Source organism: Archocentrus centrarchus, chromosome 6 (assembly GCF_007364275.1).
Source record: "Archocentrus centrarchus isolate MPI-CPG fArcCen1 chromosome 6, fArcCen1, whole genome shotgun sequence".
Lineage (NCBI taxonomy): Eukaryota > Metazoa > Chordata > Actinopteri > Cichliformes > Cichlidae > Archocentrus > Archocentrus centrarchus.
Window position 1 is genome coordinate 19685267 of NC_044351.1, and position 23685 is coordinate 19708951.

General features: G+C 39.5%; 1 protein-coding gene across 1 annotated transcript in view; it reads left to right on the plus strand.

Annotated features, from left to right (window-relative positions):
- tln2b (talin 2b) overlaps positions 1–23685 on the plus strand; it is an 86800-nt gene that overhangs the window by 19842 nt on the left and 43273 nt on the right. The window contains exons 2-9 of the mRNA XM_030731199.1: positions 15148–15320; positions 15403–15500; positions 15701–15830; positions 16496–16651; positions 17098–17240; positions 22192–22319; positions 22610–22673; positions 22840–22944. Of these exons, the coding sequence (XP_030587059.1) occupies positions 15185–15320; positions 15403–15500; positions 15701–15830; positions 16496–16651; positions 17098–17240; positions 22192–22319; positions 22610–22673; positions 22840–22944 (960 nt within the window). The 5' untranslated portion in view covers positions 15148–15184. The remainder of the gene's footprint in view (positions 1–15147; positions 15321–15402; positions 15501–15700; positions 15831–16495; positions 16652–17097; positions 17241–22191; positions 22320–22609; positions 22674–22839; positions 22945–23685) is intronic.

Consider the following 23685-nt stretch of genomic DNA (forward strand, 5'->3'; position numbering starts at 1 on the left):
TTTACAGTTCAGTACCTATTATCAATTACCTACATCAGCTACTGTCTCTTCTTTTAAGGTCTCAAAAGTCAAGGGAGCAAATGCTGAACAGCTCTTACAGTACCACATTTGTGCGTGCTGATCCAAAATGCTCCCTCAAGGATGCTTTTCTATTCACAGATACTGTCCTAGTCATGTGCACACACCTGGATTGTATGTGTGCAAGTTTTGAGACTAATTAAATTCCATAAAAGAGCTAATAACATAGACTTTGGGGTGGTAAAATAACTGAAACTGTGAAACACACTTTGATTATTAAATTATCTAGATACCTACCACGTTTGCTGAAGACTTTTATATTATATACACTGGTCAAAAAAAAAAATGAAAGGAACCCTTTGAACACATCAGAGCTCAATGGGAAAACAAGTCACGCTGGAAATCTGTACTTATATGGACTTAGTAATGTGTTAGGAATGAAAGGAGCCACATCATGGAAATGAAAATTATCAACCTACAGAGGGCTGAATTCAAAGATACCCTGAAAATCAAAGTGAAAAAATGTCATTACAGCAACTCAAAATTGTGCTCAGTAGTTTCTATGATTCGCACATGCTTGTATGCATGCCTGACAATGTTGGGGCATTCTCCTAATGAGACAATGTATGGTGTCCTGGGGGATCTCGTCCCAGATTTGAACCAGGGTATCACTGAGCTCCTGGACAGTCAGAAGTGCAACCTGGTGGTGTTGGATGGACCAAAACATGATGTCCCAAAGGTGTTCTTTTGGATTTAGTTCAGGTGAGCATGGGGGCCAGTCAGTGGTATCAATTCCTTCATCCTCCAGAAACTGCCCTCAGGCCACCTGAGGCCCTTCCACAAACCTGCTGATGGATTAAAGACCTTCTACGGCCCTGTTCAGCTCTCCTAGAGTAACTGTCTATCTCATGGAGTCTTCTTCGTGCTCTTGAGATTGTGCTGTGAGACAGAGCAAACTATCTGGCAATAGTATGTATTGATGTGCCATCCTAGAGGAGTTGGACTACCTGTGCAACTGCTGTAGGGTCCAGGTATCACCTCATGCTACCAGTAGTGACACTGACCCTATAGCCAAATGCAAAACTGGTGAAAAATAGTCAGAAAAGATGTTGAGGGGAAAGATGTCAGTGGCTGCCACCAATCAATATCCCAGAAGTTTAATTGACCTGATGCTATACTCTAATTAAAAAGTGTTCCTTAATTGTTTTTGAGCAGTATATTAAATATATGATATAAATAATTGCATGATAATTAATATAAATTATAAGTTTGAATATTTATGAAAGTCATAACTGATTTCTGTGGACGTCCCACACTGTTGTTTAAACATCCTGTCATTTCTAGAACAGCGAAATGTTCACTAACACTTACTAGAAGCTCTGAAAATGAATGGTTGTGACTTAATCTTGTAATCTTTGTTTCTTCTTCTTCTTTTTGCAGACACTGAGTTAGGAATGATTTGTAATAGTGAGCCTATAGGTATCTTTCTCACTTGAAAAATTATTGTCAGAATGTCAATGCTATCTACTTAAGCAGAAGTGACTGTGTGCGGAAAGTTAACTTGGGTATATGTATTTGTTCTTATTTGGATTTTGACAGCTTCTCACTGATTTACCTCTTGTTTCTTTAAAAGAAAATTGCAGTTTCCTATTAGATCTGTCCGTCTCTAACACTTGCTGACTAATGGGCTATCTAGCTAAGGGTCTGAGCATGACGATGCACTTCACATTCAGCTGCCAGTGAGAGTCAGTGAGTGCAGTGTGTTTGTCTACTTCCACATTAGATGTTGTGCATCCAACAGTCTCTAAGCTCATTACAGTAATCAGGTTAAAGAGAGGGGAACTGGGGAGTGCTTGGCTTATGGCATGTTTCCTCTGGACTTCCCCAGTGAGAAGGAGAACCTCTCACACAGGCTCCGACTGAGCTTGTGGGTCCCAGCCCTGCAGACGCCTGCTCCTAATGATCGGCTCCTGCTGCTTCTGTTTGTATGAAACCCACACTGGGGTATCCAAAATGCACCCATGCTGTCATAATGACCAGCTTGTAATTGTAAAGCCCTTCTGATGCACGCCCATTCTTTTCTGAGTTTCTGACCCATTTGTTGTGGTTCGCACAAGTACATTTAGGAAATAGAAAAATCCTGCTTTGTGCAGTGAACTGTTTTTTTTTTTTCTTTTGGTAAAAATGAAGCATCAGCAATGATGCACAGATGAAAAACAGATGAGTCTTTAATGTGTTTACAAATCTACAAAAATATGGAACCTGTGGAATATATTTGTGATTTTAGATTGGCTGTAAAAAGCAGAAAAAAAAAAAAAACTTTGTTGCCTTTTGTTTTGTAAGTTATATTTGGATGAGTCACAAAAGCTGTAATTCAGAGAAATAATAGTGTTTGCCCTGCGTTTGCCCCTCCTGTTTATGCCTTGTTTCTCCTGAAATCTCCTAACTCTTACTGCTCTTTCTGTTTTGCCAGTCTTATGAGAAACTGCAGAAAAGTTCAGTAAAACTGAGTCCGACACACTTCAGACACTTCAGTTGGTTTGTAGCAGTGATGGTTTGTCTCTTATAGCACCGAGTGTGTGTGTAGCCATTCAAGAAAGTTCAGATACCATCCTAAGAACCACTAGTCTTTTATCATCAATTGATATCTTTTGCACACTGCACTCCTTAGAACAGGCCCTTTTTCTTTCTCCTTTGGAGCTGACAGAAGCCACCTGACCTGGGAAATTCCCCAAACCAGGGTTACTATGGCAACCAGCAGATGTGGAGCATGAAATAGGGAGTCTGTGAGCCCTTAACTAAGCATGGCAGCATCCCTTACATGCTCCACTCCATAGCATGCGGCTTCCCTATCTTAGTATAGGCTTGTGATGCTCCTCTGCCCCACCGAGCTAGAAGTGTGCATAAAAAGGCTTTGAAATCATCAGCATGGTTCTCGTCAGTTGACCATATTGCACAATATGCCAGAGATTTCCACGCTGTGTGTGGGAGGGTGGTTAGTTGACCAGATGTTTCTGATGTGGATTTAAGCCAGAAATGTTTGTTTCTGCTAATCAAAAGCATTTTTTTTTTTTTTTTTTTTTTGGGTTAGAAATCCAATCGCAATTGGTAGTCTACACTTCTGGTCTTATAACAATGTGAGGACAATACATTGAACTCTTTCCCTTTCTGTTTTTTTTAATGTTCAAGAATGCCTCCTTATAAAGAAAATATGGTTGCCACTTTTGAGGGCTGTGAAGTCTCCATAAATGCCTTTGTTGAGTTCAAAAGTCTGAAGTTTTGCTCTTTTCTGTGTGCTTTTAAAACATTCTTCAAAAAGACCGTTTTTCAGCGGGTTTCCCTGCACTCAGCCTCTTCTCATGGAACTTTCAGAAGTGTACAGTATTTGTGTGAGGGCAAATTGTTGTATACACCTTCTCCAGCCAATTTAAACATTTGATTCTCCAGTGCTTTTAGTCCTTGCTGAGAGAAAAACAAAGCCGCGAGGAGTCACACAATGATACAGTGCCTGGAATGTACTCCCAAGTTAACTGAATAATGGGCTTTCTTGTTTGCCTTGGTCTTCCACAATTTGCTTTCAATTTATTTTATTTTTTTTTGTTTCATTTGAAATATTGACCAATCATTCATCATTTTGGGAGAGATTGCACTAATGAAAGCTGTTTCATTATTGACTGGAGGGAAAAGGTTCTCGCTTAAGTGCTTTCTCTGTGCGTTCTGTGTCTGTCGGTCTTTGTGCATGTACATCTTCTTCACTATACTGTGGGGATCAATGCACAAGTAGGCGATATCACAGACAGTTTCTCATCCTTGCAGCGCAGCTCTCCACACAAAATACTATATTATGTTTCTCTGCAGAACCTTCAAAAGCAGTGAAACTGAAATGACACTTTCACTGAAAGGTGTTTTCATTTTTCAGACATGCTCTATCAAAGTGAATCAAAGTCAGCTCCCTCAATCTCTTTTTCTGCTTAACATCTCAATGTACTTGTGACAGAATAGCCGTGAGGCCTCGTGGATCAAACCAGGATTGTGTAGTCATGTACACAGATGAAGCAGCCCTTAAATTGTCAAAGCTCACGCTCAGACTTTGTCTAGTTGACATTTAAAAGCTAACTTTAGCGGAAATCCTTAAATCACTGCAGACTAGCCTACATCCAGATGACCACGGAAGAAGATTCAGCCTTGGACCAGAGGGCTGAGTGGTGATAGTGGCTGCTGCTGCTGTCCAGCCTTATATGTCCAGGAAAAGGTGGGCACAGCAGCAGCAGCCATGGCAACTGTGGGCAGAGTTGGTGATCTGGAAACAATGGGCTAACAACATGGCCTCTCCCTGAACCTCCTCTCACACAGCTACATACTGTAGTTTCACTCACTGTCAACAGGAGATATTACACTTACAAAGACCATTTAGATTTGAATTATTATTACTATTATTATTACTAGCAAAAAAAAGCTGCCTTTTTGCCAGGCCTCCTGTCTGCGCTGCTCGCTCATGTCACTTCGCTAATGTTGTTTTGAGATCAGCTACTACATGTAATGTGTTATAAAAAATAATTTTCAAAACATATATTGATGCTAATAATCCTGATACCCTAGGCAGTTTATATAGTAACTTTCATGTAGATTGATTAACACATCTAGGAGTTAGAAAGCAGACATACAGTACCTACATATACTGCGATCATTATAGTAAGATGATGATGATAATGATGATGATTATTATTATGTCGATAAGGGTTAATAATTAATCAGATTACTTAACAAATAGACTAATATTTCTGCTGATTGTGCCTTAGCTACAGTGTGTTTGCTTTGCTTTGTTTTGCTTGAAGAGACAGAACAACGAATCTCCACCATTGTGTCGAGATCCTTTCCTTACAGCATGCCAGAGGATATAAAATGCTGATAGAGTCCCTCAGTGTATCACACTTTGGAGCGAAGCCAGCATATGTTCCATTCCACTGCTCTTGATACTGTAATCAGCATGCAAGTGGTAGTAGGCAACTGCTGGCTACTGAAGTATGAGAGAGTGACTCAGTGCTTGGGAGGCAGCGCAGACAGGAGATTGGAGTCACCTGATTTGGAGGATATGAGACTCTGGGCAGAACATACTGAATGATCATGGGAGCAAGAGTCGTGAGAGTGCCGTGTAATACTCAGTACTCTAATACTGCTGGCTTTCACTGTCCACTGCAGGGTGATTCATTTTGAATATTTAAATAAGTGAAGTCTGTAGGGTTTGCATTTAGAGTCCGGGTGTGTGTGTGTGTGTGTGTGTGTGTGTGTGTGTGTGTGTGCGCGTGCATGCGTGTGCACGTGCATGCGCGCATTATATATCTCACGCTCTACCTATTACACTGCTTATGCTTGTGCCACAACACAGCCAGCATCTAACATCAAACGCATGATCCCACATGATTTGTTTTACTGTAATTTAAAAATTGCATTTCTCTTTTTTTAACAAGTTTTGTCACTATCAGTTGTATGATCAAGTAATCTTTGGCAGACAAGCATCAGTTTGATGTTGTGTACAGTTCATGAGGGGAGGAGAGACTGATATTGAGAAATTTAGAGTGGGGTTGGCACCTTAATTGTGACCTTTTGCAATTGTGATGCAATGATTTCACGATCCGGGTCTGCCTTGTACTTACATATTCTTCCACTAATTACACTCAGATCTGTGGAGTTTTTCCTCACTACCCCTTAATCTTCCTTGTTCTCTCTGTCTGTCTACGTTTGATAAAATGATGTCATAGTTTATTGCTGAAACACATTCCTGCTATCACAGTGGGTAGAATATTTTAAAAAATAAGCCTGAAATAATCTAAAGGAACACACCCTGGGATGCTTGGTTTTAATTTTGCTGCCTACTGAAATTTATTTTGTATTTAGGACAGTTGTATACTATACGGGGTACAGTGTTGTTGTAATTCAAATTGGCTCTGCCCTTTTTATTCTGTGTGCACCCATAATTGCCTCAGGGGTCAATGGCATGTACTATCTGATTGACTAAATTGGTATCAACTTAACATTCATCAGGTTTTTGCTAAAGGTCACAAATTACAGTTGAGAGTTAAGATCTGTCTAGCATCACCCATTCTGCTGATGTCATTCATGCTTATCAAAAAGGAAGTGAGATCAGGATGAAATCCAGTTGTGCTGGGAAAAAAAAAAAAACTATTAAATTAAATAGTTTGAGTGAACTCACTGCAGTTTTAGTTACCAAAGGTTAACTGAAAAAAATGTTTTCTTCACCTTGTTGTCGCTGTTCTTGTTCTGTCTAAAGTGTTGATACTGTCCCATGTTAAACTGACCCTCACTGATTAAACAAACCTCAGTTTATACAGCAGAAAGTGCAGTTACCTCCATCCATCATACCTCCTCTTGTGAACTGTGTGAAGTAGCTGATTGCAGAAAGAAACTGAGTGCACTGTTGCACACAAGACACATCTCAGATGACAGGGTGACGTGTTGTTTGAACATTGCAATTATGAGTGCGAAATGCATATGCGAGGTGGAAGATGTCCATCAAGTGACTCTGATCAGCACAAATTGTTTAGAGGTAACTGTAGAAAAAGTTATAATAAAACTGTCCTTTTGTTTGACATGAAATGAAAAGCAGTTCTGTTTCATTCGTATACCTATGCTGGCCACTGGGACCACAGAGGTTATGTTCTGAAGCTGATGCTTTTTTTTTTTTTTCTGTGAACAGCAATTCAACACAAAGTTATAGCTGAAAGCAGCAATCAGAGGACAAAGTAGGCACCAGTCTGAATAGCAAGAAGAGGGTTGTGTTTTTTTGTTTTTGTATTGTTTTATTTTGGGGTTTTTTGGGGGTTTTTTTGGTTTTTTTGGGGGGGGGGGGGGGGGGGGGGCAAACCTTAAGAAGTGTGTGAGTCAGTACATTGTTTTAGTATTATTTCATCACAGCCTCCAGAATTTAAAATTTGATAACTTTTGTGAGAGTTCTTCTGAAGTTCATTGGTGCAGATTCTTAAATAAATTTAATTAGATTTTAAAAATTGTGGCCTATGAAATTTTGTTTGTGCTTACTTAAAATGGGATTGGGTATGAAGTGCTCTGAATATCATCTGATCTGAGGAATCACTTTTTATGTTATTTTATTTTTTAATTGACTGGATAGAAAAAAATAACATTTTAGTTTTGAAGCTCCTGGCTGGTTTTTACATGGACATTTGCATGTTTGCATTGTGGGTGTGTGGGTTTCCTGGGGGATGCTCATGTTAGGCTAATGGGTGATTCTAAATTTGCCATAGGTGTGGATGTGAGGAATGGTTGTTTATCTCTCCATGTGAGAGCTGTGATGGGCGGCTGACCTGTCCAGGGTAAATCCAGTCTCTTGCCATGTGTTACTCAGTGGCCACCAAATGTATGCTACTTGAGCTGGAAAATACATGAAGTGATACTAACAGTAATACCAAGTTGGCTTTATGCTCAGCTTAGTGTTGCTACATGAGCTTTCTGATTTTTATAAAGCTAGAGTGCTTTTTTTTTTTTTTTCAGGGCAAATTGGAATAATTAGATTATATTTATTGCTTATTAAAACAAAAATAAGCATCCATTGTATTTTCACTGGAATGAAATTATATTCTGGATTTAATTGTGGGGAATTAATGCTTTCCAGACTGAACATAGAAAAATATGTCCAATCTGGAAACCCTCAAACCCACCATATGGTCGGCAGCGAGCAGTGCGTAACAGACACACCTGTGTGGACTGAGTGGTTGAATGTACTTGACAAACACCTGTTCTGTATTTTATAGTCATAATAGTCATAAATACAGCGATCACATGCCCAAATATGTTTCTGTGGCATTGGATAAATATGCAAAGAAATTTGCAGTGTTTGTGAAAGAGAAATTACTTGTTACACACTCTTCTGCATAAGCAAGCTAAGTGCTGCTCATTAACAGGGTAATGATTTTAATTCTTACTGTTTTTAAAATAACAAAATATTTAACCAATATTTTCAATACTTAATGCATTTTTTTTCTACCTAACTTAACTATTTTTAATGTTAGTTTGATATTTCAAAACACTGAACTATTGACTCCAAACATATTCTCCATTTCACACGATTGCATCACTTTGTCTGGCACAGCTTTCAGACAAAAACCAGATGTAGGCCAGTGGAGCAGAGGCCACTTAGTGTAAATTCTAATTAAGAGATTTATGGCAAAAACTGTGCTTGATAATGATAATGAAATCATCGTGGGGTAAGTTCTTTCTTGTTGGGGACTGATCTGAATCCATCAGTGGATGTCATGAAATAAAAATGTTTGGGCAGCATCTGTCTGAGCCGCAGTTAACCGCTCCCACTGAGAAGGCAGGCCAACTCACAGTCGTCTCACTACTTGGTGAACGGATCAAGGAGTGACTGATTGACTAAAGGACTAGCTCACTGGTTGACTGACTCCAGCTTGGAGGGTGGAGCTCTCCTCCTACAGAAGCTGTTTCAGCCTCCATTGATTAGGAAGCCAATTCTTCAACTCTCTAAATGAGGGATGGTACATTCAGAATATTTTGTGTTGTACAGACTCCAAACTGCCAGACTGCCTAATCTAATGATATGTTGATGTAACTTAGAAGAACTAGTATGTAGGATGCGCCTCCCTAAGTTCTCAATTTACCAGCAAATGCATTGAGTGCTTGTCTAACCTTGAAATAGAATAAAGAACTTCAAAGTTTTGTTCTATTTTTTTTAATCCACGGTCAAATACAAGTGTAAGTGAATGCCATTTGCTTTTAAGAATAAGGGAGAAAGTGTTACATGCATTGCTCTGCTTCTGCTGTGGATCCTTTTGAAGCAGAGCTGCTGGAGGACGCTCTACTTCACTGGATATTTTTAGTGTAAGAGGAGCTGTTCGCTCCCTTCTTACAACAAGGACAAGAATCATAATTTCTGTCAGTATCTATACCCACAAATTGCATTACAGCAGTGTGCATCATTCAAGAGCAGAGCCTATAGTCCACAGAGTGGGTTATAGCTGCAAGGTGCTTTCATAAATGTAGCTGGAAAAAAAAAAAAAGGTGGTGTTACTGTGAATGTCTCTAAATTTAGACTGTGGGTCTAGTGCTTTTTTTTTATTATCTGAATCAACAAGCACTGCTTGACTACCATCCCATTAGTTAAAATAATACTGTGCAAACCTCTTATAACAGCTTGTTCACAATAATCCTGCTGAACTTAAAATAGCAAGGGTCAGTTCAGCTTTATCATGCTGTCCATTGATTGCGATGTCCTGCATGAGCAATGAATAATTCATTTATGAAACATATGGAGGAAATGATAAGGGTGGAGGTGAAAGCCTTTGACTTATTAATTATTTGAACTGTATTCAGATTGATTCACTGAGTCTTTTCTGCAAGGAAATGGGCAAAGGGACATCTTGATGCAAAAACTGATATTGTCTGCAAGACATAAACATAGTGTACTAATTGTATTCTTTCACTATATAACTATTCTTATAGATTAAACATGCCCCACCCATCATTCTTTTGGCATTGAATTTTTGCATCCAGTTTACCATAATTTTATTCACTTCACCTGAACAAAGGATGTCTCTATTAAAGGAACAGTATGCACCATAGCTAGAAGGAGTCTGTTTTGCAACAGCAAGCAGTGGCCACTTGAGATCCTGGCTGGTGCTACTTTTGTTTAATGTCTATGGCATATGGACATCAGAATATGTGGTTTTCTTATCCACCATCAGTATCTGCTATAGCATAGAAATTCCACAACCTGCAGGAGAAGCTTCACAATTTAGGCTTACTGCAGGGACTAAAGCTCCAGTTACCTAATGCCAGTGGTTGGGGTACAGTATGTTGTAATCAGTGCATGAAGCTGTATGAGTGCAGCCAACAGAGGTTGGTTAAAAAACCAAAAACGATAGCTCGTGCTGCTCTCCAGTGGCCATTTGCCAAGAACTCCACATTGTTTCCAGTGTTGAAGAGGTTATATGTACTGTAATAGAGTAATTGCTTTATAAAATGAAAGTAACTGTAATCAGATACTCAAAAAAAGTATGTAGTTACACTTACTAATCAATGACATATATTTTATTCAGTTAAGTGCTTGTATGTAAACATTCATTCTGTTGCTTTGCATCTTTTTTTGGGACATATTTGAGTGTTTATGTGTGAAGCTTTGGATGACTTACAAAGAGCTACAAAGAGGGGTGGGGTATTTTAGGGTTTCAAACCTGAGCCATCTGCTTCACTGCAAAGTTTGTTGAAAAACGAATCAAAAAGTAATTATGATATAATAGGTGACATTAAATGGGTGGCTGTGAGCATGTTGTCTGTCAATTGGAAGGTCAGTGGATCAATCCCTGACTCCTCCAGAGTTGCTCCCAGTGCATCCGTTGGAGTGTTTAAAACACTACAGGAATGTCTGGGTGTGACTGTGAATGAGGCTTGCAGTGGAAGGCTCTTTGAGTGCTCAACTGCTTGGAAAGGTGCTACATAAGTACTAGTCCATTTAAATTAACTAATCCCTAATATGCTGCCTTTCCTACCTCTTACAAAAATTGAATTGTGTTTACTGATTTCTTGTTCTTGAGGAGGGCATGAGCCAGCTTTAGCTGCTTAGAATGCTCTTTAGTAAACGTCACAGAATATGAACACGTTTGACATAACGTGATAGCTTTTCATTTTTCACTTTCTCTTGAAAGTGTAGTTTTCTTTTATAAGTTTTAAATAGTTTTTTTTTAAAAAATACATTTACATATCACCACTTTTAATAGGGCATCTATATATTTGTTGTAAATCAAGTCATAACAAAGATGTGCTGTATTTATGGTGGCTGATTATTGCCTATTTCCTGTATACCCATTAACAAACTGAAATGACATCTGGTAGAATAACACTTCTGAGCTTGGTTTCTCTCCATTTGTGGAGTGTAATCCACATAAATTAATTTGTGGGTTGCTGAAATACTGAACTTAAATACAAAGCTGATCAAAAGTGGCCCTTGCGTGCTGTCATATGGCCCACTGTTGAACTTTCTGTGTTCCAGATGGCATCCAGATGCATACTTTGGACATGAAGAGAACTGACCTTGCTTTCATTCAGGCGGGGATAAAAGGCTGATGTTTTGCTGAGAGCGTCAATGCAGGATGTGAAGAGGTGATAGTGGAGGTAGGGTGTGGAGCGGTTTAGCCAGTTTTCTCAGTGGATACGTGCTTTAACGCTGCGATTCTGAACAGTCCTGTGAACTGCTGAAGTCGGGAATCACTCTCAGCTCTCCAGTCATACAGCACACTTATATTTAATAATAATAATGCACCACCAGGCTGAAGATAATAATATGTAGTATGCAGCTACAGTATTTTCCTGCTCTTTTACTGATGATTTAGATTCTGAGTAAGTCACTTGATCGCAGCTTGTTAAAATCTATTTGTTGTTCTTTACAGTAGCTCTGCTTGGTTTAGAGTTGCCCTAGAATCTACCTTTTTATCACAGAGTGTCTGTTTTTTTTATTCATTCTAACAGTAATAGCAGCTGATTGTATAAGTAGAATAAGAGATGTTTGCATCTGCAACCCTATTTCCGTGACTGTCTACAAATGCAGCAGAAAGTACAGAGAAATTATTTCTGTCTTTCCAGTATTCTGGGCTGTAATGGGCTGACCTTGAAAACCCTGTTGCACTGTGGGGGATTGGTTTATATTCAGATGCTTTAAGAAGAAGCAATTATACATGTTGTTTTTACCCTGTTATTATTGTGCCACTGTTTTTCAGAAGCTTTTATCAACCTAAATAATGAGTAATTATTTCAAAGTAAAATGTCAGGCTTACTGTACCATAGTGTCACATGTTGTCCTTCGAGGATTATCATCCAGGCTTCCTTTAAGTGTCATTCTGCTTCGGATTTTTCATTCTGTTTCGAAGCATTTATAAGATCAGGTCTGATTAGGCCCTGGACAATATTGTTTTCTGTCTAGCCACCTCCTAAGTTGTTGTGTGACAGACTTGTGCAATAATCAGAGCGGTTGTAGCTCTCGGGCTCTGCTCTGCTGCTCGTGTTACAGTCAATCATTAGAGCTGTATCCTCTCCAGATGGCTCCAGCCTTCCGTCGTCTCTATTGAATTGTCGATGTTTAGACTCCCCAGTAAGCTGTTCTTTGGTCATTTTCATGTCTTAATATTTGCAGAAGCAACCAAACCTAATTCAACGCAGGACTCTTCTGATGGACTAGTGATAGTAAGGGAGATGAAATTACAGAAATGTTAGTCTACCGTAGTGTTTTAGTAAGCATAATAAAATACAAGAATATAAGGCTGCAGGTCTGGTGCACTCAGATGTGTATTAACACAATGCTAAGGAGAGAAGACGAAGCTATGATCTTCAAGAAGCAAATGTTGCTGTCCATCAGTTTGAGAAGGGTTATAAGGCCATATCAAAACAAATCGAAGACAATCATTCTACAGTAAGAGAAATTATTCACAAGTGGAAAACATGAAATATAGTTGTCAGTCTTCCCAGGAGTGGATGTCCAAGTAAATTCACCCCAAGGTCAGACTATGCAACGGTCAGAGAAACTGCAAAAAAAACAAACAAACAAAAAAAAAAACAACAAGAGCTACACCTCAGACTGTACAGACCTCCGTTGGCATGTCAAAGCCTCTCCTCTTTAAAAAGAACATGGTAGCATGGCTTAGGCTTGCAAAGTTGCATCTGAACAAAGACTTCTGCAACGGTGCCCTTTGGACAGACAAGACCAAAGTAGAGATGTTTGGCCATAATACACAGCTCTACATTTGGTGAAAACCAAACACAGCATATCAACACAAACACCTCATACAAACTGTCAAGCACGGTGGTAGAGGGGATATGATTTGGGCTCATTCTGCAGCCACCTGGTTACCTTGCAGTCGTTGAATCAACCATGAAATCCTTTGTATAACCGAAGTATTCTAGAGTCAAATGTGAGGACATCTGTCCAACAGCTACAACTTGGCCAAAATTGTGTCATGCAACAGGACAATGATCCCAAGCACGCCAACAAATCTACAGCAGAATGGCTGAAAAAGAAGCAAATTAAAGTGATGTAATGGCCCAGTCAAAGTCCAGACTGCAACCTTAAGAAAGCTGTGCAAATGAATATCTGCAAACCTCAATGAACTGAAGCAACATTGCGAAGAAGAATGGGACAAAATTCCTCCATAACAATGTGACAGACCGATTAAAATCATACCGAAAATGATTATTGCTTCATTTCCCACTAAATTTCCCACACAATGCTTTTGCAATTTGGCACAATTTTTATGAAATAAATAAAAACCACAGTGTGATATGTCATGTGTTGTTCATATCAAGCTGTGTTTACCCAATTGTAAGAACTGGATCATTTATGTCATTATATGTGAAACCTTAGAATTGACAGAGGGTGTACTTTCTTTCTGTCATCACTGTGATTTTTTTGCCTCATCCTTTCATCAAAGCAGAGCTAAAGAAGAGTTGGCTGCTTTCTAGTGTTTGCATGAGGATCTAAGTGAAAAATGCTCTCTCACAAGCTCAGGGATTATCATTATCCTTCTGGGTTTCATCATGTGGTTTCTGCAGTACTTACTCTCTGAAGTCCCTGATGCTACTGACAACACACTGAAGTGACTGTTGCTGTAGACCCATAGTAATATTCACGACGTACTTTTTTATCACAGGTAACTTTTGCTTTTTGGATGAGATAGCCTCAGTTTTGAGAAACTTCCACAAAAAAACAAACATTTTCTGCTCGCTCCCTATATTTAGTGTGTGTTGGGAGATGCCATGCAGCCTGCTATATTGTCAGTCTGGGGTCTCTTGCTGCTTGTCTAGAAGAGTGTATCTGTGGAAGAGCTGGATGACAAAAACTCAGTGGGACTTCTCTACCAGCCTGTAGAAAGGAGAGCTCATGCAGCGCCATTACCCCTTCTCCTTTGTGCTCATCTTTTCCACTTTGTTTGAAGAAAAACTCTTAGAAGGAAAGGAGCTATTGGAGAGGAACTCATGTCTGTGACGGAGGCTCCATCACAGACGGTCTCATTCACTCCATCATTATAGAAAATTTACTTCGCAGACTGTCTCTGCTTTGACTCAAAGGGGGGCCTGTGGATCAGCACAAAAAAACTCCTTGTTTCCAAATGTGGCTGAAGTCTGAATCCTGTCAGTGTGAAGATTTGAACTTTTGCCTTTAAATCCAACCAGGGAATAAAATACAAAAATTCTTTTGGTGTTACAGTAAAATTTAGAACATATAATGAGAAAAAAAAAAAAAAACCCTCATAGTCAGGAGTTGATTTGAAACATGAAACTCTTTTTTTGATAAGATAACTTAATATTGTTGATTTAGATCCGTAGTATAAATGTCTTCAGTTTTCTGACTTTTTAAAAAAGTGATTCATTAAGAAAATAACAATTACATCATAAACATACCTAAACATCTCTAAGTAAGAGACGCAAAGCTATAAGTAGTTTTTTTTTTTTTTTCTGTGTTAAATTGGAGGTCAAGAATAGATTAAAAACTCAGTCCCTTTCCATTTTTTTGCACATATCTCAGAATAACAGCACTGACTCACCCTAATAGCAGTAAATGATAAGACACCCACTGATTTGTCTCACACTGAAGTCTGCTTCCGGAGGAGAAGGCGAACAGGGAGACATGAGAATAATGATGCATTGGTGGCGGGTGTTTTTGTCTCTGTTATTCTTGCCAATTAGAGAGATTTGCACCCACCCACCCCCCCACCACCCCCCCTTTTCCCACTGAAAGGTTATGCATGTTGCCTGAGTTTGGCTAATTCTACATATACTGCAAGTAGCGCTTTAATATCAGAACAACTCAGAAATGATGAACTGCTAAAGCAGAGCACAATGCACATTCAATTCCAGGTGAAAATGCCCCGAAGGAGATAATTGTGAGGATTTGTTCTGTGCCTTGAGTTGTTATATTCTACCCCTGAGATTTCCTTTTCTCGGTTTCGGCCCGAGTGTTGTAGGAGAGAGCATTTTAATAATGGCCTGTTGAAAACTATAATAGCGCAGGCCATCTGTTTGTGATATTGGCCACTGATATGACTTCGCAATCTCAAACTTATTCTAGGTTTCTCCTTCTGTGTCTTCCAGGAGTATAGGTCGCAAGGCCATTATACTACCCACCAAGATGGTGGCCTTATCGTTGAAGATTTGTGTACGCCAGTGTAATGTGGTGAAGACGATGCAGTTCGAACCCTCCACCCCTGTGTATGATGCCTGTAGAATCATCAGAGAGAGAGTCCCAGAAGCCCAGACAGGACAAGGTTGGAGGACCTGAATCTGAGTTACATCATGGAAATCTTTTTGCGTCTACATTTGTATTCTCAGTTGCATTTTGTGTTTCAGCCTCAGATTATGGCCTCTTCCTGTCTGACGATGATCCCAGGAAAGGAATCTGGCTCGAGTCTGGAAGAACCCTGGATTACTACATGCTGCGAAATGGAGTAAGATTTAGTCATATAGTCCTGGGTGGAGAGCTGTCAGTGTCAGTTATGGATTCCTAAAGTGATCTGTGTTTTCTAGTGGAAACTGAGACATTTATTCCTCCCTGATTCCTCCCTGCTTGCTGGAAGCAGCAGTTTACGACCGAAGGATGATTAGTAGGGCCTTGGATGTCATTGTGTTTCCTTTACTGTTTTCTCAGGATGTCTTGGAGTATAAGAAGAAACAAAGGCCGCAAAAGATCAAAATGCTGGATGGTGCCATTAAAACTATCATGGTGGATGACTCAAAAACAGTTGGCGAGCTGCTCGTCACCATATGCAGTAGAATAGGTTTGTATCTGCGGTGAAGATTAATCATGTCAAGTCACCACCCAAAGATTAAATTATTCATCTTCAGTTTTATTTTTAGTCAAAGGCATATCACTGACATCATATTCAGTTACATTATGAAACTGTGTTATTATGTGATCTTTAGTTTATATTTGAAAAGCATATTTCTTGGGCTGATTAGAGGATTTATCTATGCTTGATAAAGTCCCAATCATGTTTTGTTTGGCGCAGTATAGACATGATTTGTCAAGATGAAACAAGCTTGTTTCTAATCAGTGCTTAAGTAATCTTCCAAGGGCCCCGGCGATGTCGTCCCTCCCTGTCATAGGGGTGTTCCCCAAGCTGTATATTTCAATTACAATGGGCTGCTACCAAGCCTAATTGGGTGAGAAAGAGAGGGATGTGTGTCTGGCAGATAGCTTTATTGGAAAATGTTTATTTAGAGTAGGGGTTTTTTTCTGCTTGGCTTCTTCTCCTCTTCAGCTTTAATTTGGGTTTGCTGGCTCTATACCAGCTTTCCTTAACTTCTATTTCAAAGCAGAGAGAAATGGATAAAAAGAGAGTTGCAACAGTGTTGCAGTGATGCTTTTCTCTATCATGATTATTGAGCCATTTCCTTCTCCTAATAATAAAAAAAGAAAAAATTTCTCTGGCTAACTTTTCAGGAATCACCAACTATGAGGAATACTCCCTAATTCAAGAGCTGCCAGAGGATAAGAAGGAGGATGGGATGGGGACACTGAAGAAAGACAGGACCCTCCTACTGAGAGATGAAAGGAAGATGGAAAAGCTCAAAGCGAAACTTCACACAGATGATGACTGTGAGTGCAAGCTTGAAAAAGCCGAAATGTTATTGAAATCTTGATGCGTTTACAGCAGGCATCTGACTCAACGCCATCGCACGGACACGTGCTTTATCACTCAAATCAAATTTATTTCACGGACATATGAAAGTTAATTAATTTACTGTTATCTTTTCCCACGCCAAAAATGTTTTGCAAATATATAAGTCATCCTTCAACTTTAGCTGAAAACTAGCTTTCGTCTCAGCAGAAAATAATGAAAATGACACTCTTCATGGCCCGTCAAGATTTTCACTTCCCAGTGTTAAATTTGGTAGATTATCTGTCAAAGCTGACGGGTCTGCAGTTCTCAAAATGCCTGGTTAATTTCACTCCTTTGTCCTCCTCTAGTAACGTCTTTGTAAAGGAGAATGTCTGTTCATTTTGATGTATGTGGTAACAGAGTGTGTGTATTGATTGGGCAGTGAACTGGCTGGACCACAGCAGGACATTCAGAGAACAGGGGGTGGAAGAAAGTGAGACCCTGCTGCTCAGGCGCAAGTTCTTCTATTCGGACCAGAACGTGGATTCACGGGACCCCGTCCAGCTAAACCTGCTCTATGTTCAGGTAAACTTGTAACACACACCTTTATACTAAAATAGCAAAAGAGAGAAGAATAAGAGAGAGAGTAGCCTAGCTAAGTGAGGACCAAATAGGCAAGCGTATGAATTATTTCAGACACAGGACACAATGGCTGTGTTGTTATTGTGCCTGTAACTTCTGACCAGGTCCCGACAGACTGAAATGCAGTTGGCTTAGATGTGGTCCCGACAGGTTTGACTCGTTTCTTGGTTTGTAGTATACAATGGCACGACAACACGCAAAGTTTGATCGTCGGATGAAGAAAGTAGTATTTTTGTTCGGCTATTGTCTGCGGCAGAAAAAGCCATAAAAGGTACAGTAATAGCAGAGAACTTCTAAATGAGAGATATTCAGAACGTTCTGCTCCCCGGGGATCATTCACAATATAGAGTAAATAGGAGCGTATAGAGCCCCATCCAGCCATCCACTTCAGGGTTGTTGGGTGGGCTGGAGTCTATGCCAGCTGTACCCAGAGAGAACCCACGCAGACACAGAGAGAACATGTGAACTCCACACAGAAAGGGCCCAGCCAGATGTTGGATTCAAACCCAGGACCTTCTTGCCGTGAGGCAACAGTGCAAACCACCACTCCACTGTGATACTGTGTTGTACCGGGTTGTAACATTCATGGGATTAAAAACAAACAAATATTTGATTAACATTTGCACAGCACACAGTGCAATGGCTAGCACTGTCACCTAACAGCAAGTGCTACATGAATACAAGTGCATTCCAGTACATCTGGTGCTGATGGAAAATCATGTATTAAATCCTTAAGTTACTGTTCATACACTGATGTTTAATGGGCAAGTTTGGTTTTCCTGCCAGGAAAAAACACAAAAAAACCTACAAACAAAACAAAAGGAGATTAGCATTCTTGTTTGTTTTTCAATTCTGAATTATAATTAATACATATTTGTTAAATATAAAATGCAATTTGGACTCTTTTGTAAAGAAAAGGTGCAGATAATTATTTTAGCCATTTCACTCCTGTTTACTGAGGACTGTGCCGCAAGCCTCTAAGCAAATTGTAGCCAGTTTCTGTACAATGGAATTAATAGGACATGAACAGGCTCAGAGAATGGCTATGGTATCAACATACATGTACAGTGATTCAGAATGCTTCCGCTGATGAGAGCAGTGAGTGTAAATCAAAAGCAGAGTATTTACAGGCTGTATAAAAGAAAACAGGAAATTAAAAGAAGCTAAAATGATACATTAAGCTGAATGCATCTGTGGAGCTTGTCAGAGTTTATCCCTAAAAGAAAGGCTTTTGCTTCTTTTTTTCTTTTAAATCGATTGTTTCTATGAAATACTGATGATTGCAGCTTTAAATCACTCTTTAATTGTATCCTTAACACTGCATTTGCTGTAAACATAAACATACATGCATTTCAGAAACACATCTCTGCATTTAGCCACCCTATTGAGGAGAGAAGAAACCCCCCACCCCCCACCCCCCGCTGGCATCTGGACATAAACAGCAGGGTGTGGAGTACCCAGAAACACTCACATACAGTAGAGTTAGTACACTGAGACTGTAATGCAAGACATTATTTGAAGCTGAATAACACAAAGATTATCGGATGCTCCCCCCACACAAAAATGCATGATCTCTGATGTGCATTGCAGCTGAAATATATATGTAGTTGTTTGTATTTGACTCTCCCATCTTTTCAGTTCTTCCTGCCTTGGGAGTTCTTGAATATGTTCAGAAATGACATCCTGCCATCCGCCCTCTCTGTCTGCTGTAGATGCTCTCCTCCCTTCTATCTGTCTGTTCCTGTTTTTACCTCTATTTTTCGTACCCTCCATTTCCTTATTTTGCGGTTTCCCTGTCTCCACTCCCTTTCCATCTTTTACACATTCTGACATAGTCGCATACATCCCCACCCTGTTACCCTGGCACACATTACACCACTGTGCGTATCATGGTCTCCTCTCAACACAGGCTCATATTTCCTTTCACAATAACAACTCCGCCCCCTGCCCTTGCCCGGCTATCTTTCCCGCGTTGTCTCTCTCTCTCTCTCTCTCTCTCTCTCTCTCTCTCTCTCTCTCTCACACACACACACACACACACATGCATACACACACACTTGGATTGTTGAGCTCTAATTTGTCACTGTGTTAAAAAGGCTGAACACAGAGTGGAGTATACCACAGGCTGCTCTTTCTTTTTTTTTTAACACAGACTTTTAGCCTACGAATGCTGCTCTTTATCCCCTCATTCATAATTCCAGCAATTCTTAGAAACTCTGTACTATTACTGAGTAACTGTACAGTTCACATTATTGCCGGTCATTCTTTGACAGAGCGCTCCTGCATATTTGCAATGATCTCGGATATTCATGATTTAAAGCTTCCATGATTTCACTCACGTATGCGCGCACACACACACACACAAACATTAATGAAAGCTCTGCCAGTAAAAGACTAATCTTCTTTACCACTCGACCGCTCCCTTTGTATTTATTCTAAAACCAGCACAAATCTCCATAGCAATTGTATCAGCCAGTGAGCCTTGCTTTTACTTTACCTTTAACCCTTGATCACTTAATAAAATGTATTATATGTGTCAAGAGTTGGCATATTTCAGTGAAGGGACAGGTAAATAATTTGCCTTCAAAGCAGAATGTATCCTTATAATTCAGTCTTTAGTACTGCTTTCTTGATATCCTGCCATTTTAATGGTGATATTTTAAGAGCTAATATAACATTTGTCCTTTACTGAACAATATATATACAAAGAGAAGAGAAAAAAGAATCCATTATTTTAATTGTTATTAATATTTCAGTCAAGCACTGCTCCTGAACTGTATACCTTTGCCATCATTTATTTTTGTGACTGTGTGCGCTCTCTGCTCTGCTAGGCCAGAGTGGAATGGTTGACCTCAGTGTTGTTGCCTCGGGCTGTATGTGTCACAGCTTCTGATGTCTTGTGCTTCACTAAAACCAGCTCTTGTATCACTTACCATGTCTGCTTTGAGAAATTCAGGGTCTGTCCTCACTTGGTTGCCTCTTTGCAAATGGTACAAATGATCCGGCTGGTTCTTTAACAAACTGCGCCTTTATCACTCCTAATGTGAGCATTGATCTGAAATGAGCCAGTCAGTGAATGAATTCTTTATCAGTGGTCACCTATTGGAGAGAGGATGAAACTCATAACATCATTGCCAACTTAATTAATGAAATGCATAAAAAATCAGCTCCAGTCATTCTTCACAATCACTAGCTCTCTTGCAGCTGTGTGCCTGTCAACTTCCAGTAAGATTCATGCCCATATACATTGAAACTGCTATAACCTAAATAAGATACTGTATTTACACTGAGCAGAGAGACACCAGATATTTACCTCGCTGATTCCAACAGATAATATTCAGATTGCTGATTATCTGAGAGTCAAGCCATCATTTCTGAGCCAAAACAACAATTGAGGATAAACCTACTTTGGTTTCTGGCTTGGTGACCACAGTTACATTTATTCTGCTGAATATTGACTCCCTAATCTCATTGCACTCTGTCAACTTTCAGTTTCATTTAAGTGTGCAGGTCACTACGTCAGTGAGCATCATATGATTTGGTTCACTGACAAAGTGCTGGGAACTCAAGAATTCACCTACAAAAGTTTGATAAGGATTTAATGTCCAGTGATATGAAAGAGCATTTAGTTTAAATATTAAATATACACACACACATACATTTTATATATATATATATATATATATATATATATATATATATATATATATATATATATATATATATATATGAGAGAGAGAGAGAGAGATTTGCAAAATATTGAATTTATTTTCTTGTTTTTTGTGACAGGTGGTCCAATAAATTTGTTAAGCACTGTATATGCTTTACACACTATAATGCCTCTCCACAATCTACTCATTTGGTAGATAATTTGTACGCTTAATATGCATACACCAAGGCATACTTGCTCTGCAATCCGTCACCAAGTGAACAGCGTGCATCAGAGTGAATGGCATGTGTGAGGGCTAATTTTAGTGTCTTCTGTGTTCAGCAAGAGCTTATGTACTCCACAGTGAATTGCACTTGGGAAAAGACTTGATTGTGAGTAGAGGAGATTGTTGTTCTCATTACAGCAGTGAGCTGCTGCTTAGTGTTTCATTGATGTAATGGGACGTAAGAATGAGTCGAGTCCACGCTGTGTGCTGATATGCTAATGCTAAAAGCATGGATGGAGCCTCTATCACTGCCACCAAGGCCTCTCAGCTTTGCAGTGATTAAATTTGCAAGAGTGAACTGGTACGAGAGGAGACAGGCAGAGAGAGAGTGAAAGAGGGGAGGGCACAAAGCTGACTGCCCCCTGGAGAAAACAGCGCAGAGGGACAAGAATTTGATAGATGGCAACAAATGTGTCTGCCTCTCTTTCAACCTAAAAGGTAAAAAATATTATGAAGAGTCCGACTGAAAATGTATTGAATCATAAACAATATATCTCAACAGCACCAAACAGGCATATGGGTTAAAAAAAAAATTCCTTCATTAGATTTCTCAACACCATACTGAGGACCATTCTGTAATGCAGATGGGATATTGTGAAAGACTGGTGCATTTCTGGGATGTCTTTTTAATAACACATAACGGGGTGTGATGACAAATATTCAAAACTGTTACATCTGAAAGCTGCCAGAATTACTTTAATCGTCACAAACAAATCTTCTTTGGCTCCCCAATGTGGTAGAGTCTCAGTTATGATGTATATTCTCTAGAAATGCACTCAGTCATTCACTTAGAAGATGTCATTCCTGGAGCTATAGTGCATGCAAAGTGCACAATTGATCTTTAGAGAGCTCTGTTTGGGTGAATTTTGAATAATTCCTGTGTCTTTGTGGTCCTTCTTCTGGATGTATGTTTCTGGCCCACACTTAGCCTCCCTTCCTTTTCTTCATGTGTCCTCCAGGCTAGAGATGATATATTGAATGGATCCCACCCTGTCTCCTTCGATAAAGCATGTGAGTTTGCGGGGATCCAGGCTCAGATCCAGTTTGGACCTCACGTGGAGCACAAGCACAAGCCTGGATTCCTAGAGTAAGCTTTATGAAGAAGATGCCTTGATGCAAAAATTCAGAATACTTGTGTAGCACGTGTTGTACTCTTGTACATATGCTCATTTCAGCTGTATGGTAGATATCCCCTGCTTGAGTAATGGCTGTTACTGCAGGGATTTCCTCCAGTGGAAAGCTCAGGGGTGATGTCAGCTGTTACAACTGTTTCCTGATATGTAGGCAGTAAGGCAAAAATGACCTCATAATTAGAGGTATGTTAGAAAAGGAAATGCCTGTAGCTGAAACAAATTAAAATGTCATTTATCTCTGTAGCCTGAAGGAGTTTCTACCTAAAGAGTATATCAAGCAGAGAGGGGCCGAGAAGAAAATATTCCAAGTATGTACATTACATTTCTCAAATGCAACATGTAAAAAGTGTCATTTGTTCTCTGTTGCTGTATAAATTGATAAAAACATATGTAACAAGTAGACCACAGCATTTCAAGCATATTTGCAAATGTAGTGATAAATTTAAGTTGGAAATGAAACTGTTGTTTTTCCAGGAACATAAAAACTGTGGCGAGATGTCTGAGATAGAGGGAAAAGTAAAGTATGTGAAGCTTGCTAGGTCCCTTCAGACATATGGAGTGTCCTTCTTCCTCGTGAAGGTAAGAGTTTGTGTGAGATAAAAGAAAATATCCTCACTTTCTCACAAAAATAAGGATAATAGAACTTGGGTCTTGCATGAGTTGCATTTGATGAGGGATTGTTACACATTTTGATTTTCATCCTCTAAATAAGGCGGTAAATAATCTGGCTAAACTTATGAATTTGTGTTTCTTTCCCCATTGTTACTGAATGTGCAAGTATGCTGTCAACATGGTAAAAAATACAGGCCAAGGAAATCAAATTAAAACCTGCATTTTCTTTTAATAATTACTGACAAATATTAATTTAATGATGCAGGCATGTAATGCTGTTGTTCTAATGAGTGGCAGCTTCGACTAGAAAGCGGCCCTGATATGCAGAGTGTTGTTACACAGGTATGAAAGCTTGTTGAAAACGCCAAAAGCCCCATTAACGCAACAAATCCGAGTCAGACTCGGAGTGGAAGTGTGTGCGCTTGGAGTTCAGCAGCACACTCAGTGCTGTGAAATACTTGTGACAATAGCAGTTCTACTCTGTTCTGCTTTGGCAAATACAAAAGTGGACTGGAAGTGCAGCATGTGAATGGGATAAAGTTGCAGCAGGTATTATTAAAGCTCTCTGACAGCAGCCCATTTGGCTGCGGACTTGCAGGAAAGAGGGGAAAAAAGCGAATGTGCAGTTGTCTGCTGGGGACTTAATGGATGATAAATGGAATGTTTGGCCCCATAGTTAAAGTACCCTGCAGGGCTCAAATTATCTTT